At 41.8% G+C, this 13,242-nt stretch overlaps 2 protein-coding genes across 4 annotated transcripts; both read right to left on the bottom strand.

Moving 5' to 3' along the window:
* Nucleotides 1–201: 201 nt before the first annotated feature.
* plbd2 (phospholipase B domain containing 2) lies at nt 202–5,263 on the bottom strand (the record flags this gene model as incomplete). Of its 2 annotated transcripts, none has more annotated exons than XM_079270469.1 (12): nt 202–1,068; nt 1,225–1,387; nt 1,480–1,632; nt 1,727–1,798; nt 1,906–2,001; nt 3,031–3,191; nt 3,321–3,415; nt 4,011–4,225; nt 4,341–4,441; nt 4,544–4,702; nt 4,808–4,901; nt 5,061–5,263. In XM_079270469.1, 12 exons carry the CDS (start codon nt 5,261–5,263, stop codon nt 898–900), a joined length of 1,683 nt encoding a protein of 560 aa, XP_079126595.1. In that variant the 3' UTR covers nt 202–897. The 2 variants fall into 2 exon arrangements, with proteins under 2 accessions (XP_079126595.1, XP_079126596.1); XM_079270470.1 differs by having other exon boundaries at nt 3,321–3,412; nt 5,061–5,257.
* A 355-nt stretch (nt 5,264–5,618) lies between these two features.
* On the bottom strand, nt 5,619–12,321 carry rbm19 (RNA binding motif protein 19). 2 transcript variants are annotated; one of them, XM_079270218.1, is made up of 24 exons: nt 12,196–12,321; nt 11,926–12,108; nt 11,729–11,842; nt 11,525–11,554; nt 10,946–11,165; nt 10,302–10,555; nt 10,155–10,214; nt 9,969–10,047; nt 9,772–9,843; nt 9,470–9,679; nt 9,248–9,378; nt 8,999–9,126; nt 8,774–8,870; nt 8,039–8,149; nt 7,714–7,914; nt 7,545–7,614; nt 7,288–7,433; nt 7,136–7,196; nt 6,890–6,969; nt 6,749–6,804; nt 6,449–6,565; nt 6,251–6,356; nt 6,038–6,158; nt 5,619–5,940 (listed from the first exon to the last, which is right to left on the bottom strand). In XM_079270218.1, the coding sequence occupies exons 1-24, from the start codon at nt 12,229–12,231 to the stop codon at nt 5,861–5,863; spliced, it is 2,763 nt and encodes a 920-aa protein (XP_079126344.1). In that variant the 5' UTR covers nt 12,232–12,321; the 3' UTR covers nt 5,619–5,860. The 2 variants fall into 2 exon arrangements, with proteins under 2 accessions (XP_079126344.1, XP_079126345.1); XM_079270219.1 differs by having other exon boundaries at nt 7,288–7,430.
* Nucleotides 12,322–13,242: the final 921 nt, after the last annotated feature.

The raw sequence follows: 13,242 nt of genomic DNA, 5'->3' as shown, positions 1-13,242 counted from the left end.
CCTCTGAGAAGCCCGTTTAACAATTAGGCATACTAGATATTCATTACTGCTATCTGCAACGCCATTTTGCCTCGTCAAAACATCTGTAATTATATTTTGACGAGTAAAATTGAATATGCTTGGGCTGTCACCATCTACTCATAGTTTAGAAGATGGCACTAGCTTATTTAGTTAAAGCAAAATGTCTTACACGTTTTTCACAGAACCACATGGACATTGCAGTTTTATTGAGAAAAATCATACAATGCATTACATCACAAATGATTTAACTCATGATGAAAATAAGTAAGATTTACATGTTCACATATTTAGCAAACAGGAAACTCATATATGAAGGTTCCACTTTACAACAGCAAGGTTGTGAAGTGTTTTTTCATGTTGCCGTACATTCAAAGCCCTCTTCAACCATGTGTGCTTTAATTATACAAATAGTTGCATTACTGTAAGACATCCTGGATATTATTGCCACTTTCCCGAGAATCAATATTACCATCTTATGGCTTTCATGGACCAAAGGAATCCTTAGTCGACGAACGCTGATATGATTTAGTTCAGATATTAGTTGATTTAATCAACAGATCTGTAAAACTGAGTTTCTCCAAAGAATCAAACAAAAGCTACACTTGTGTTGACCAGAGATGTGTTCATAAGTTTCTTAGAAATAAGTAATTCAGCATGAAAAAACCCCATAAATAACATGACTAATCAACTAAAGAAATCTTAGTCTAGAATAGTCTTAGACCAAAATGACAGATGAGTCGACTAAGGAGGGCAGCCCTAGACGTAAATAAAAGGCGTGTCACACTGATTCAAAGTACCATTTCCCTTTATCAAAACTTCAAACAGCTGGTAGTATTTATACTGACCATGCTACTTGTATATACAGCGTAAAAACAATTATGGGGTCCAGGTGACTTTTATAGGCTTGAATGCCCAAGTATCAGGGTGACCCATATGCATCAGGTCTTTGTAAGGGGACGTGCTCCACTGGAAGGGTGGAACCTGGTCCCATGTTGGCCCGCTCACTGCCAGCATACCATAGTCACGAAACATCCCGAAGGAGGTCATCTGCACAGAAACACACAGAACGCATCAGATTTAACAAACATCTCTTTAACGCGCTACAGTCAGATTCAAACACGGAAAAGATTTGGGGATCATGATGGATAGTAGTACGGGCAGAAAAAAAGTGACGGCAAGAAATGAAATGATAAACATTGAAACCTTCATGTCTGTTCCTCCATGTGACCTCTGCCATAAGGCGCCAAACGGATAAGTGCCATTGGCTGTGTTCAGGTCTGAACGGGCTGAGATAGCATTCTCTCCATTCGCATGTGGATTACAGCCTTCACAATTTGACAATGGGTCTTCCTTAAAGTTATTATACCTGAGGAGAGACACTGCATCTCATAAATAAAACGTGTTTTGCATCATTAGCATAAAGAAATATAAAATCTACTGTTTTAAGTTTGTTTGTACCTCATTAGGCGGACCATTGAGTCCATATCTGTGACAGCTGTCTGGTTTCTCTTGAATATCTGAGCCCGAGGACTATGGTCCAGAGAGAACCACGGGCCAAACTTCTCAACCAGCTCATTGCAGCCGCTGGCATTGAATATGTTTTCGTAGTACCTACACATTAACAGAAGACACGTTTACAGACAACACAATTAGAACACACATCTATAGTACGTATTAACATTAAACTTCTTAATTGGATACTTACGGTATGTTGTAACTTGCCCAGTACCCTTTCTCCAGCAGTTCCTGAGTTTTATCAGAGTACACAACTAGTCCCCTGCAGCATAAAAGATTAGAAAAGCATGTTTTAGCAGACAGGTTTAAACTGTCATAAACACTGAAATAATATTGTGTTTTGATTAAAGATTTGGTGCAAAGACTTACGGAATCTGCTCCAGCACAACAAAGAGGTCCTCTTTAATGTCAGTCCTTCCTGGAGTGAAGTGGTTATAGTCCACAATCATCCACTGGTTGTTATACCTACAAAGCACACATATATACACAAACTTTACCCTACCAGAGTTCACTGATTTTTATTAATTTATTTACTGAAAGTCAATCAGAAAGCTGCAGCTGATTCAAAACGCTGCAGCTCGAGTCCTCACTAAGACCAGGAGGGTGGACCACATCACTCCAGTTCTGATGTCTTTGCACTGACTTCCTGTCCAACAAAGAATTGACTTTAAAATCCTGCTGTTGGTTTACAAAGCACTGAATGGTTTAGGGCCAAAATATATCTCTGATCTGCTGCTACCTTATGAACCATCCCGACCCCTCAGGTCGTCTGGGACCGGTCTACTTTCTGTTCCCAGAGTCAGAACTAAACATGGAGAAGCAGCGTTCAGTTTTTCTGCTCCACATATCTGGAACAAAGTCCCAGAAAGCTGCAGGTCTGCTGAGACCCTCAGCTCATTTAAATCAAGATTGAAGACTTTTCTGTTTGCTGCTGCCTTTAATTGAACCACATTCAATTCATATATGAATCAATTTCCTGCATTTCTGCATTTTACTACTGCATTTTATTTCTTGCTGTTTTTTTCATGTTTTACTGTGTTTATTGTTTCAATGAATGTTCTTAATTGTTTTTAAATCTCCTTTTCTTTTGCCTTGTGTTTTGACACTTTTAATGGTTTTATGTGAAGCACTTTGAATTACCTTGTTGTTGAAATGTACTATACAAATAAACTTGCCTTGCCTTACTGTGTTGATTTCATTTCACAACAAACACTCAGCCTGGTGACCCCATTAGGCGTTTGACCAAACTGAGTTCAGAGTTGACCCAACGGACTTTTCATGTAACTCCTGATTATGAATGCCGTTTCTCTGCTCCACATCCACATCGCAGTCTAAGGTCACTCAAAGACTTATCTAATCAAGTCATTTGTTGGAATTTTGAACACGGAACAAATAGCAGAAGACAACACAGCCTGGATTTCACCCGGACAAAGTAGTGATAATGTTGATTAAAAAGTGATGAGACAGAGTTTCTTGTTGATGTGTAAAACTCACGTTCCACTGTTGTACATGCTGAATATCTCGGCCCACTCTTTGCCAGTAGCAGCAAGTCGATTGGCCACAATGTTCCTCAACCACTCCATGACGGTTCCCGTGGGATGAACAAACTTCCACAGAGCAGGGTTACTGTTGCCAATTGTAGTTTCCAAAGTAACCTGGACACAGGAGACAGATTAAGAACAAGAACCTCCAGCTAGCATTACTCAATTTGCAGCCAGTAGATACAAACACATACTGGAGTTTATTCACTCAGTTCTATAATGCCAATCACAAACAGTTCTCACCAAGCCACTACTTATGATATAAAAGTCATCTCCAGAGAAGATCGATCCAGGATAAGAGGAGAACGCCTGAGTTCCTCCAGGAAGAAAACCCTCTTCTGACAAGAACATAATGAAGTTAGACAAATCTGTATTATTATTAGAGCTTCAAACATGGAAATTAATTTCTCTTTTTGAAAAAAACGGGGCTTTAAACATTAGGCTGGAGCCCATAGCCATTTAGCTTAGCTTAGCTTAGCATGAAGACTGGAAATAGGGGGTAATAGCTAGCCTGGCTATGTCCCAACAGTGACAACTATCACCTCTGAAAACCACCAATAGACACATATCTCAATTGTCTAAACCCAACAAAACCCAAAGTGTAGTTTGTGTATTCCCTGTAATCTTGTTGTCACCACAAGGTGCCAGGCAACCAGCTGATGCCCCTTGTAAATCAAGACTTTGTCATCTTTGGACATAGCCAGGCTAGCTGTTCCCCCGATTCCATTCTTCATGCTACAATAAGCCAAGCTAACCAGCTGCAGCTTCATATGTATTGTAAAGAAGCAGGAATGTTATTTATCTTTTCAATCAACTCTCGCAAAGTAAATAAGTTTATTTGCCAAAGTTCAACCAATCCCTTAATGTAAGTAATGAGGGACTCTAGAGCAGGAGCAATGAGTAACAGGAGACACACTTGCATAAGTACACTACCTGAAGGAGAAACTTTAAAGGCAAACATGTATTTCTTCATGATGCGCAGCATGGACTGGTAGCTGGCCCAGGTGTCATGCGACACCAGCAGCTCCTTGTTGTTTGGCAGCAGCTTAATGAGAGCAGAACAGGAGCCAGATCCAAGAGGTCTAGCTTGGCTGGATTTGTTCAGAGCAGATTCCAAGTCCTCCAGATCCCCGCCTAGTTGAAAAAGTCTGGTTGGACAGAGAAGAGGCAGAGATTGTGAGACAACAGCAAGAAACAAGGTTTAGGATCTCAGGAACAGCAAAGAAACATGTTTGATAATGAGAAATGTAGATAACCACTCACAGGAAGCCGAACGGGTTGAGGGAGAACGACCCTATTGGCAATGACAGCTGATCATTATAGCTGTCCTCCAGACCTTTCAGCTGCAGCAGCGTCAGACGCACCTGACAAGAAGAAACTGATTGTGAAATATCATATTTGAGGCCTTTAACATTCTTGTATCCATGAAAGGGATATTATTCATCGTACAAATGTTCATTGTGTACCTGGTACCAGTAGGGTGAACTGGGCTGCTTCTCCATTTGCTCCTGAACCCACTGCATGTTGGTTGTGATGAAAGCCTTCAGGCGCTCACAGTAACCAGACACAGACGTGAAGGGCCCACAGTAACTTAAAAGAGTGTTCATCCAGTGCTTATAGATGAGCTAAAACAAACAGACACCAAGTCATTCGTTTAAGTTCAATGTAAAGTCAGTAAATAAAACAGACGGCTTTGCGCGTGGAGCACAAACAGGACTGTATAAACTAACCTGAGATGTGACTGCAGCCTCCACTGCACCGGCTGCATAGGCCTGGACACTGTCATTGTACCGACTGCTGGTCGTGATCTCCAAGAAAGACCAGCTGAAAACAATCACGGTGATGGTTTGGTTGCTTTACGTTTTTTCATATTGTTTGTACTAATATCAGGAATAATCGCCTGTACTGTGGGTGAGGAGATGACAGAAGGCATACTTATGCTGTACTAAGAATTATTCAGAAAAACACATGTAGTGAACTCACCCCGATGTGTTAATGTCATCAGTGAAGTTCGCCCAAGCAACGAAATCTTCTCGATATCCCTCGAGAACAGACAGCTGTCCGGTGTGTTTGTCAATAACAGCGGTTCGTATTTCAGCTCGAACACACGCGCACAAAAAACACAACGCGGACAAAAGCGCTTTAAAACTTCCAAGAGCAAACATCTTGTTTGGCCTTGACGCCATGTTAACGTGAACAAGTCACATGACAAAGCGGGTGATTAGTCACCTGATAGCCCAGGAAACGTACTTTCAAAATAAAAGACCGACCATTATGTCACGTGCGCGCACACAATTTGATAATTTAGGTGATCCTTTCTTTTGATTTATGAATTTATGTTAAATTAACATTTTGAGAAATCATTTTTGGATCTATTGTGATTAGTCAGATGATAATCTGCTGTCACAGAGGGAACTGGGTCTTGTTTTATTTCCAGCAAAATGTAGGAAGCATGTGTAGAACGGGGCATCGTTGCAGTCTTAGACCTCACGATGATTAGAAGAAGTACAACAGGCCACGACATGAGACATAAGACTTTAAAAGCATGGAATAAAGTTTTATAGTTAAACAAACATCAGTCCAATCATATAACTTTGAGGCATCATTCTATACAACCCATTACAAATCATGTAAGAAAACCAGAAGTTCCACAAAGTTGATCAATTCCTTGTGATTAGTTCCTTCTGCACACGGTACTCAGGTCCTTATTTTGTTCATACAGAAACACAGAGGAGCGCTGGTCAGAGTGGAGGCTTCCAAAGAGATAATAGCGTTCAGGGAACTCAGTCTTCCCCACCTCCAGTTTCCATCGTCTCCATAATTCCCTCCATAACTTCTGATTTTCGCTGCTTTTTGGCACCCACTGTCATGGAGGATAAATAATATAGAGGAAATAAATCAATAAACAGCGCAGCGTTGATTTAATTTCTTCATGTTGTTCCAAAAGTTTGTTGATTTACCATGAAAATGTTCGGCTGTTTTCCGTCTCAATGTCTCTACTGTTTCCTCAGCATCAGCCCACTCCAGCACGAGGCGTCTCCCGTACAGATGGGTGCTGTGGCACAGAGCAGCAAATGCTTTCTATGGAGATAACAGGGGCATAGTATCCATGATCAGCACTAGAGGACAGTAGATTTCCTAAATACATGTCTGAAAGCTCACATAACACAAACCTTAGCGTCCTGTTTGGTGATGAAGTCAATAAAGCCAAAGCCTCTATGATTCCCTGAACCAGCTGCTTTCTTTGGAAGACGGACTGTCTTCAGCTCTCCAAATGTACTGAAAGGACGGAGGGAGTAAATCATATTATTGTTAAATGATCAACACTGTGTGAATAAAAAAACAAACTGTTGTGTGCATGTGACGCCTACCAGAAGAGTTCCCGAATTTCCCTGACAGTCGCTTGGAAGGGGACGTTTCGCACAAGGATTTTGGATCCCGTCTGTTTCTTCTCGTCTTGCTTCTTCTTCCGTGACACTTCAGTAGTCCTGCACAAAGGGGAAACGACTGAGTGAGTAGTGACAACAGAAGTAAGGTATACATGCAACGCTTCTAGCTAAAGTCTGCCCCACAGACTATTAGAGTCGATATTAGAAATTTGGAAAAAAATAAACACGTGGTGATATTCTCAAGCATATTTCATACTAAAGGCCTTCTGATGCACATCTTACCTTGTGGCTCTCTCAGAAATCTTCAGCTCTAGCTGGTGATCATCTACAGTACAGTGCTGGTGGAGGGTTGAGACAAAGAACACACTTTAGTCAAGGACCAGGTTGTAGAGGAAGGTTGTCAGAAGGAGCATGGTGTGGTACCTGTAGTTGCCTCAGGGCTTTCTGTGCTGCCTCTGCTGACTGATACTGGACAAAACCGTAGCCCATGGACAACATGTTGCCTGGAAATCAACCAACATTGTAAAGTAGTGTGAACTCTGATTCAGAGGCTTAAAAAAATTAAATAACAGACTGCTCTTGCAAAGCCTGAGAAAACACACATATATTGCCTTCTAATGTTATGTTACATTTACGCATGTGAAAGATCCTACTTTTAATGATTGGTACCTGTTTTATCTTTCTTCTTGGAGATGGTGCAGGATGTGATCTTGCCACATTTGGAGAACGTCTGCAACAAACAGAGAAAACAATGTTAAACATTAAACCCTCATTCAGTATTACCAAACGTTACTGAGGGTTGAATTTATGAATTGACCCACCTCCTGTAGTTTCTCCTCTCTCGTGCTGAAATTAAGATTTTTAATGAAAAGTGTTGAACCAGGAGCAGATTGCTCTTCTTCCTCCTCCTCCTCCTCATCTTCTTCATCCTTCTTCTGCTCTTTCATTGCATCCTCTTTTTGTGCTACTTGGACAAATGAAGACATTTTGGTTATTCCAATTAGTACATTTGTGTCTACAAAACTTCAGAAAGATTGTGTGGCATTGTATGTTCATGAGTGTGTTTAAGTGATTTTACCTGGTTCTGGTTTGGCTGCCAAAAACACCCCCACGGGTGCCCACTCCAAATACAGCGGGATGTGATGGAACTACGGGTTTCAGAGATACTGTCAGTACAGTAAAAGCTTTTACAATGCCTCAAACATATGCTGCTGCTGCAGGTCTTGCTGGTATAAAGCTATACACACCTTGCTGTAGGCCAGCCGAGTGAAAGCTCGCTTCGCCTCAGTTGGCTCGAGGAACTCGATGACGGCGGTGAGGCCTGAGGGCGGCAGCAGCACTCGACCCAAAGAGCCATGAGGGGAGAAAAGCTCCTCCAACTCCGACGCCGTCACTCCAGCTGGAAGGTTTTTCACCAGAATCACAGCTGTACTCCTCGCTGCTGCCGCCTGTACAGCAAGGCAACCGACACACGCGGGAAACAATCTTAACCAAGGTAACTGCATTGTGGGCACGGCAAAATGTTTGTGGACAATTTAGCAACATGATAATGGGAGTGTGTATTCAGCATACCTGACTAAAGGAATCCAGACTGACACCGTTGTCTAGTAGGAACTGCCGAGTCTCTTGAACAATCTGCGTCTCACCCAGAGCCATCCTCACTGCAAGACTTCCCTTTGACTCCTGGACCAGAGAAATATAAAGACACGTTTGCCTAATGATTCACATGTTGATGTAGCAGCAACAGATGAAAAAAAGATGCAATCACACAGACAAACAGCCCCCTCTTTCATTTGAATGGGAAGGCTGCATTGGCCTCGCCAAAGGCTGAGGACCGCGTGCACCGTCGTGCGTGCGTCTGTGTCTGCAAAAACACACACAGAGTCGCCTCAACATTTGCCCTCAAGCAATGCGATGTCATCCAGCAACGTCCTGCTCTGACCAGTTGAATACATGCAAGCATGGATTCTTGGTAGATACGTTTATAACATCATTGGCATATTTTTACTGTTTATCTTCAAAGATAAAAAATGTCCGTCATGATGACTTATCAGAGCAGTAAAATCCTTCCTCTTAACTTTATAAATCCCTTTGGAGTGTTTTGGCAACTGAAAAAAACCTTCAAACTCATGGATCTGAAACTCAAACTGGACTTGAGATAGTACTTCATCCTCTCACTGGTACCTCAAGCATTTACGTTTCCCATGCATTGTTTTAATGCAGGAATGCTCACCGTCTGAACACCCACTAATGCTGGCGTTGAGGACCATTCATGTTGTAGAAGAAAAGGACATAAGCATTACTCACATGGTCCAGGACTTGGCTTTTTGTGGTGTTGTATTTTTCAGCAATGGCATCTGCCACTGCACTTGTGCCCAGAAACAAGGCGTTCCAGTTGTGGGAGCTAGAAGGTAACATTAAATGAATAAGAGGAATAAGGGACGGCTCATGTAATTGATCTTTATGAGTAAATTCAGAGAAACCAAAAACACAGAAGCAGAGGGTTAATGTGAATAAATATACTGCATATACCTGGAACTAGAAGCTTTATTTTTAGCATCTTTTTGCCGTTTGTAAGTTGACGAGCCAGGACCACCAGCATCTGAAGACTCTGTCTTTTCCTTCTTCAGTGTAGAGGGAAGCAGGTGAAGCATCCGGCCCTAAAAGCATGCGAGAATGAATGTAATCAGCGTCAACTTAAGTTGTACTACTGAATCCAGACGCCATTACAGGTGCTGTGGCGTACAGATGTATGTCAAACATCAGTTGGAGATCAAATACCTGAAATACATGTCCGTCCAGCTGAGCCAGAGCGGTCACAGCATGCTCTGGTATCATGTACGTCACGAAAGCGAATCCTTTAGGTTTCTTGGTTAGATTGTCAATAGGGAAGAGCATCTCAGCTACAGGACCTGTAAAGATTGTAAAGTTATTATCACCTCTGAAAAGAGTGAAAGCTTGTGTGAACTTGTGTGTGTATGAAAGTTGTATTTTTGAATTCACCATGTTTGTCAAATAGCTCTTTGATCTCTTCCTCAGTGCAGGTGTAAGGAAGGTTCCTGATGAAGAGTCGACCCGACTCTGCAACATCTTCCTCTTCCTCATCCTCCTTCAGCTTCCTGGTGAAGTTCCTGTCAATTCCCTTGTCCTTCCTGTCACTCTTGCCTTTACCCCCAGAGGCATCCACACGGAAGACCTCAATGTAACGCCCGCCTGAAACACACAGGCAGAAGGTATGTCACCGTTAGCCAGTCATCATATACACCTCGGGGTACATATTTAACATCGGACATATTATTTCTCACCTATGTAGTCTTTATTCTTCTTCAAAGCCTTTTCCACCTCTTCATCAGAGTGCAAGTCTGCATATACATAACCTGAAACGAACGCACATACAGTCAACATGGACACATACATCTATCTACCCACCAGACACGTGGTATACAGAACAATATATCTATGAAAACATTACAATTATTGAAAAATGCTTTCAATAACGTACCTGTTCTATTTCCGCTTTCGTTCTTCCCAATCCTGATTGCGACAGGTTTCAGCGGCGTCATGAACTCTCGGATTTGTTGCTGTTGATGTAACACATCAAAAAATGTTTGTGTCGTAGATGCAGACGCTGAAATATAAAGTGTATCATCACTGCTCCTCTGAAACCCGGAGGCTCTTGTTCACTCACCTCTTTCACATTGAACGGGGCTCCTCTGAGCTTCACCGTGAACTCGGTCGTCGGCTCCATCTACAACAAACGGTATTTGTAAAAGCAGAAAACAAATACTGTGCTGCACTGAACAGCAGAGTTCAATGTGTAGATTTAAACAGTCACCTCTTGCTTGGCAGTTTTCTTCGCTTTGCTCTGCTTCTTATCCTCAGAAGAAACTGCAGTTTTGGTCTTTGACACGTTGTCTCTGTCACCGCTCTCGTAGGCGCTGTCTGTGTGCTGCACGGGACCGCAATCCTCATTTTCGTCACCATCATGCTTCTCTTCACTCTCCTCCATTGTGTCGCCTGTCTGTGCCACCTTTGAGCGCAGGTACTCCATATCCGATAAGCCAGACTTCAGTGCTTCTTTAGTGGCACCTGAAAGCAACAACAATATGGAGACCGGTCAATCGTGCCCTTCTTTCTTTCTTTTTCTATTCATACTGTGTACTTCTAAGCTTGTGATGTGAAGCATTTGTAACACAGTGATGAATGTATTCATTGCTCTTCATTGACTGTAACCAGTACCCCACACAGGCCAGACTGAACCAACTGCTGCTCTTGAGACTGTTAAGTCAAACACATTTCCAGGTTTAGACTACAAATTTGCACTAAAATGTCAGAAGAGGTGACTGACAGATCGTGCACTTCCTTTATGATGAATACATTGACACTGTGGAAATCAAGTCTTCGGAGGATGCAGGCTCTCAATTGGGAAACAGCTTTCATCTACAGGACCTACACTAAAAAGGGACCGCCGTTACCAACCTTCATCTTCGTCATCTACGTCTTCCTCATCCTCATCCTCGGACTGTTCTGAATCAAAGTTGAGGTAATCATCCGAAGCTGGCTTCTTCTTGCCCGGAGCCTTCGCCCGTCCAGCGTCGGGATCGGTAGTTTGCTGCACGGTGTCATTGGCCCAGGTCGGGGCTTGGCTTCGATTCTGATGCACTGACAGGAACTCCTTGAATCCCTGATCCTCTTCCAGCTGAGACACACGACAAGTGCACATGCCATGATTAGAGCTTACATAGACTAAGAATTAAATATATTAAAAACAATGTTTGTCATAATCATCAAATATCACAGGTAGACATTAATAAATGTGACAGAATGAAGTACATGACATATTTACAATACAATAAATGATTACAAGATCAGAACTGGGGTGATGTAGAGGGAATACTGTCATGAGTAATGACAAATCTACGAGATGAAAATGTAAATTATGTCCATATTTAACTATTTTAATGAGGCTGATTAAGAGCTGGTTGCATCTCATTCACATTCAGATCTCATATAATTGACTTTTAACAAACATAGTTGCTGAATGTCACATGTACTCACATCTCCAAGAGCGCCGTCGGTTTCCTTTTTCTGAACGCAGAAACAAAATAAATCACTTTTATAGACGGGACAGTGCTGCAGAGCTTCACTGCATCATTCTCCACTAAGATAACGGCATTACTCTGTGGCTGTCCAGATAGTGATATAGGAACGATTTTAATAAGAGTTGCATGTAACTTCTCATCATTTTGTGTCTACAGGTACCTTTTTGCTGTCAGTACCAGCAGGAAACGAGCGTTTGTCCGGGCCTGAGCTCTGGGTATGTTTGCTCCAGGCTTTTGCTTTGGTGGGGTCTCCAAAAGCCTTACACATCTCCACCTGGAATACATGACAACCATGGGGTTCACATGTGGAGAAACAACAACGTCAACAACGCGCATGCGCAGCTGTGACTGCCCTACCGTCACTCTGGATGTGTCCACGAAGCTCTTGTTGAAATGTTTCAGAGCTCCGTTCGCATCTTCCTCCGCTTTAAAACCCACGAAGCCGAACTTGCGGAACTTGCCGTCCTTGGTAAACTTCAGAGAGCAGTCTGTCACTGTGCCAAAGGCAGCAAATATCGACCTGAACCTCTCCTCTTTCATCTGCACACAAGACACACAGTAGTGTTACATCTTCACATGGGCCGAAACAAAACGAAACGTCTGCTCACATCCGGGAGGGTTACTTACCCCATTAGGGAGATTTTTAACGATGAGTCTCGACATAGTTATAGTAGTTGTAAATCCACAAATACAGCATAAGCCTGATTTCTAAATATATGTCAACAAACAAGCGTGGATGCTGCTCTAGGACGCCATGTTTGAGTGGGAGGAGCCTTCGTCTTCTTCTTCTTCTTCTCTTTCTCCATATAAGCGCATTTCCGACATCTGCTGGACTGGAGGACTGGAGTGTGGCGAAGAATACATCTGCAGGAAGGTAAATTCATCCTGCTAAACCTGTTTCTTTTAAACCTGTAAATTAAATGACTCTATTGTTCTCGATCAGTGATTAATGTAAAAGCACATCCGCTTAAACAATGTTAGATCTGTGAGGATGGCTTACTTGTCTTTACTTAATTATTTTCATTCCATGCTAGTTTACACAATTTCTCCACTTTGTGCTTTTTGACTCACTGCATTCATTTGACAGCTTCTTGCTTTACATAATAAGATTATTCATATGATCATCTTATAAAATATGATGCATTGCTATTTATTATACGAAAGTATAAAAGTATATACGATTTAATTACTAATTAGCTAATTCAAATAAAATTAGCCTCACTAACTACAACAGTAAAATGCTACTTGTACATATTAGTAAAACTAAAACAGTAACATGCAATAGAAACACTCACAGGGGTCACTGTTCTACTTTTGATACTATAAGTACATTTTGTTCGTAATAATGAAGTACTTTGCTTCAGTGCTTGACTTGTGTAATGGAGTATTTTTATGTTGCAATATTGCTAGTTTTTTCTTAAGTAAAGCATCTCAATACTTCTTCCACTACTCTCCATCGCCTGATCGGGGTAAGTGGTAAAACAAAGTTGTCTGGAGCCCCATACAGTCATTTGAATCTCAGGAGCAAAATATAAACCTGAACTTAAATCATGTATGGTTTTGATTTGGATAGTTTCACTGAAGAGACATTTATAATCCTAACAAATTATAGGATTTTATTGTTATGTGACCTCACAAATACCTACAAGTAGAAAGGCACAAAAAGCCTTATGG

The sequence above is a fragment of the Melanostigma gelatinosum genome (genome assembly GCF_949748355.1).
Source record: "Melanostigma gelatinosum genome assembly, chromosome: 6".
Classification (NCBI taxonomy): Eukaryota; Metazoa; Chordata; class Actinopteri; order Perciformes; family Zoarcidae; genus Melanostigma; species Melanostigma gelatinosum.
This window is presented reverse-complemented; position numbering and strand designations above follow the sequence as displayed.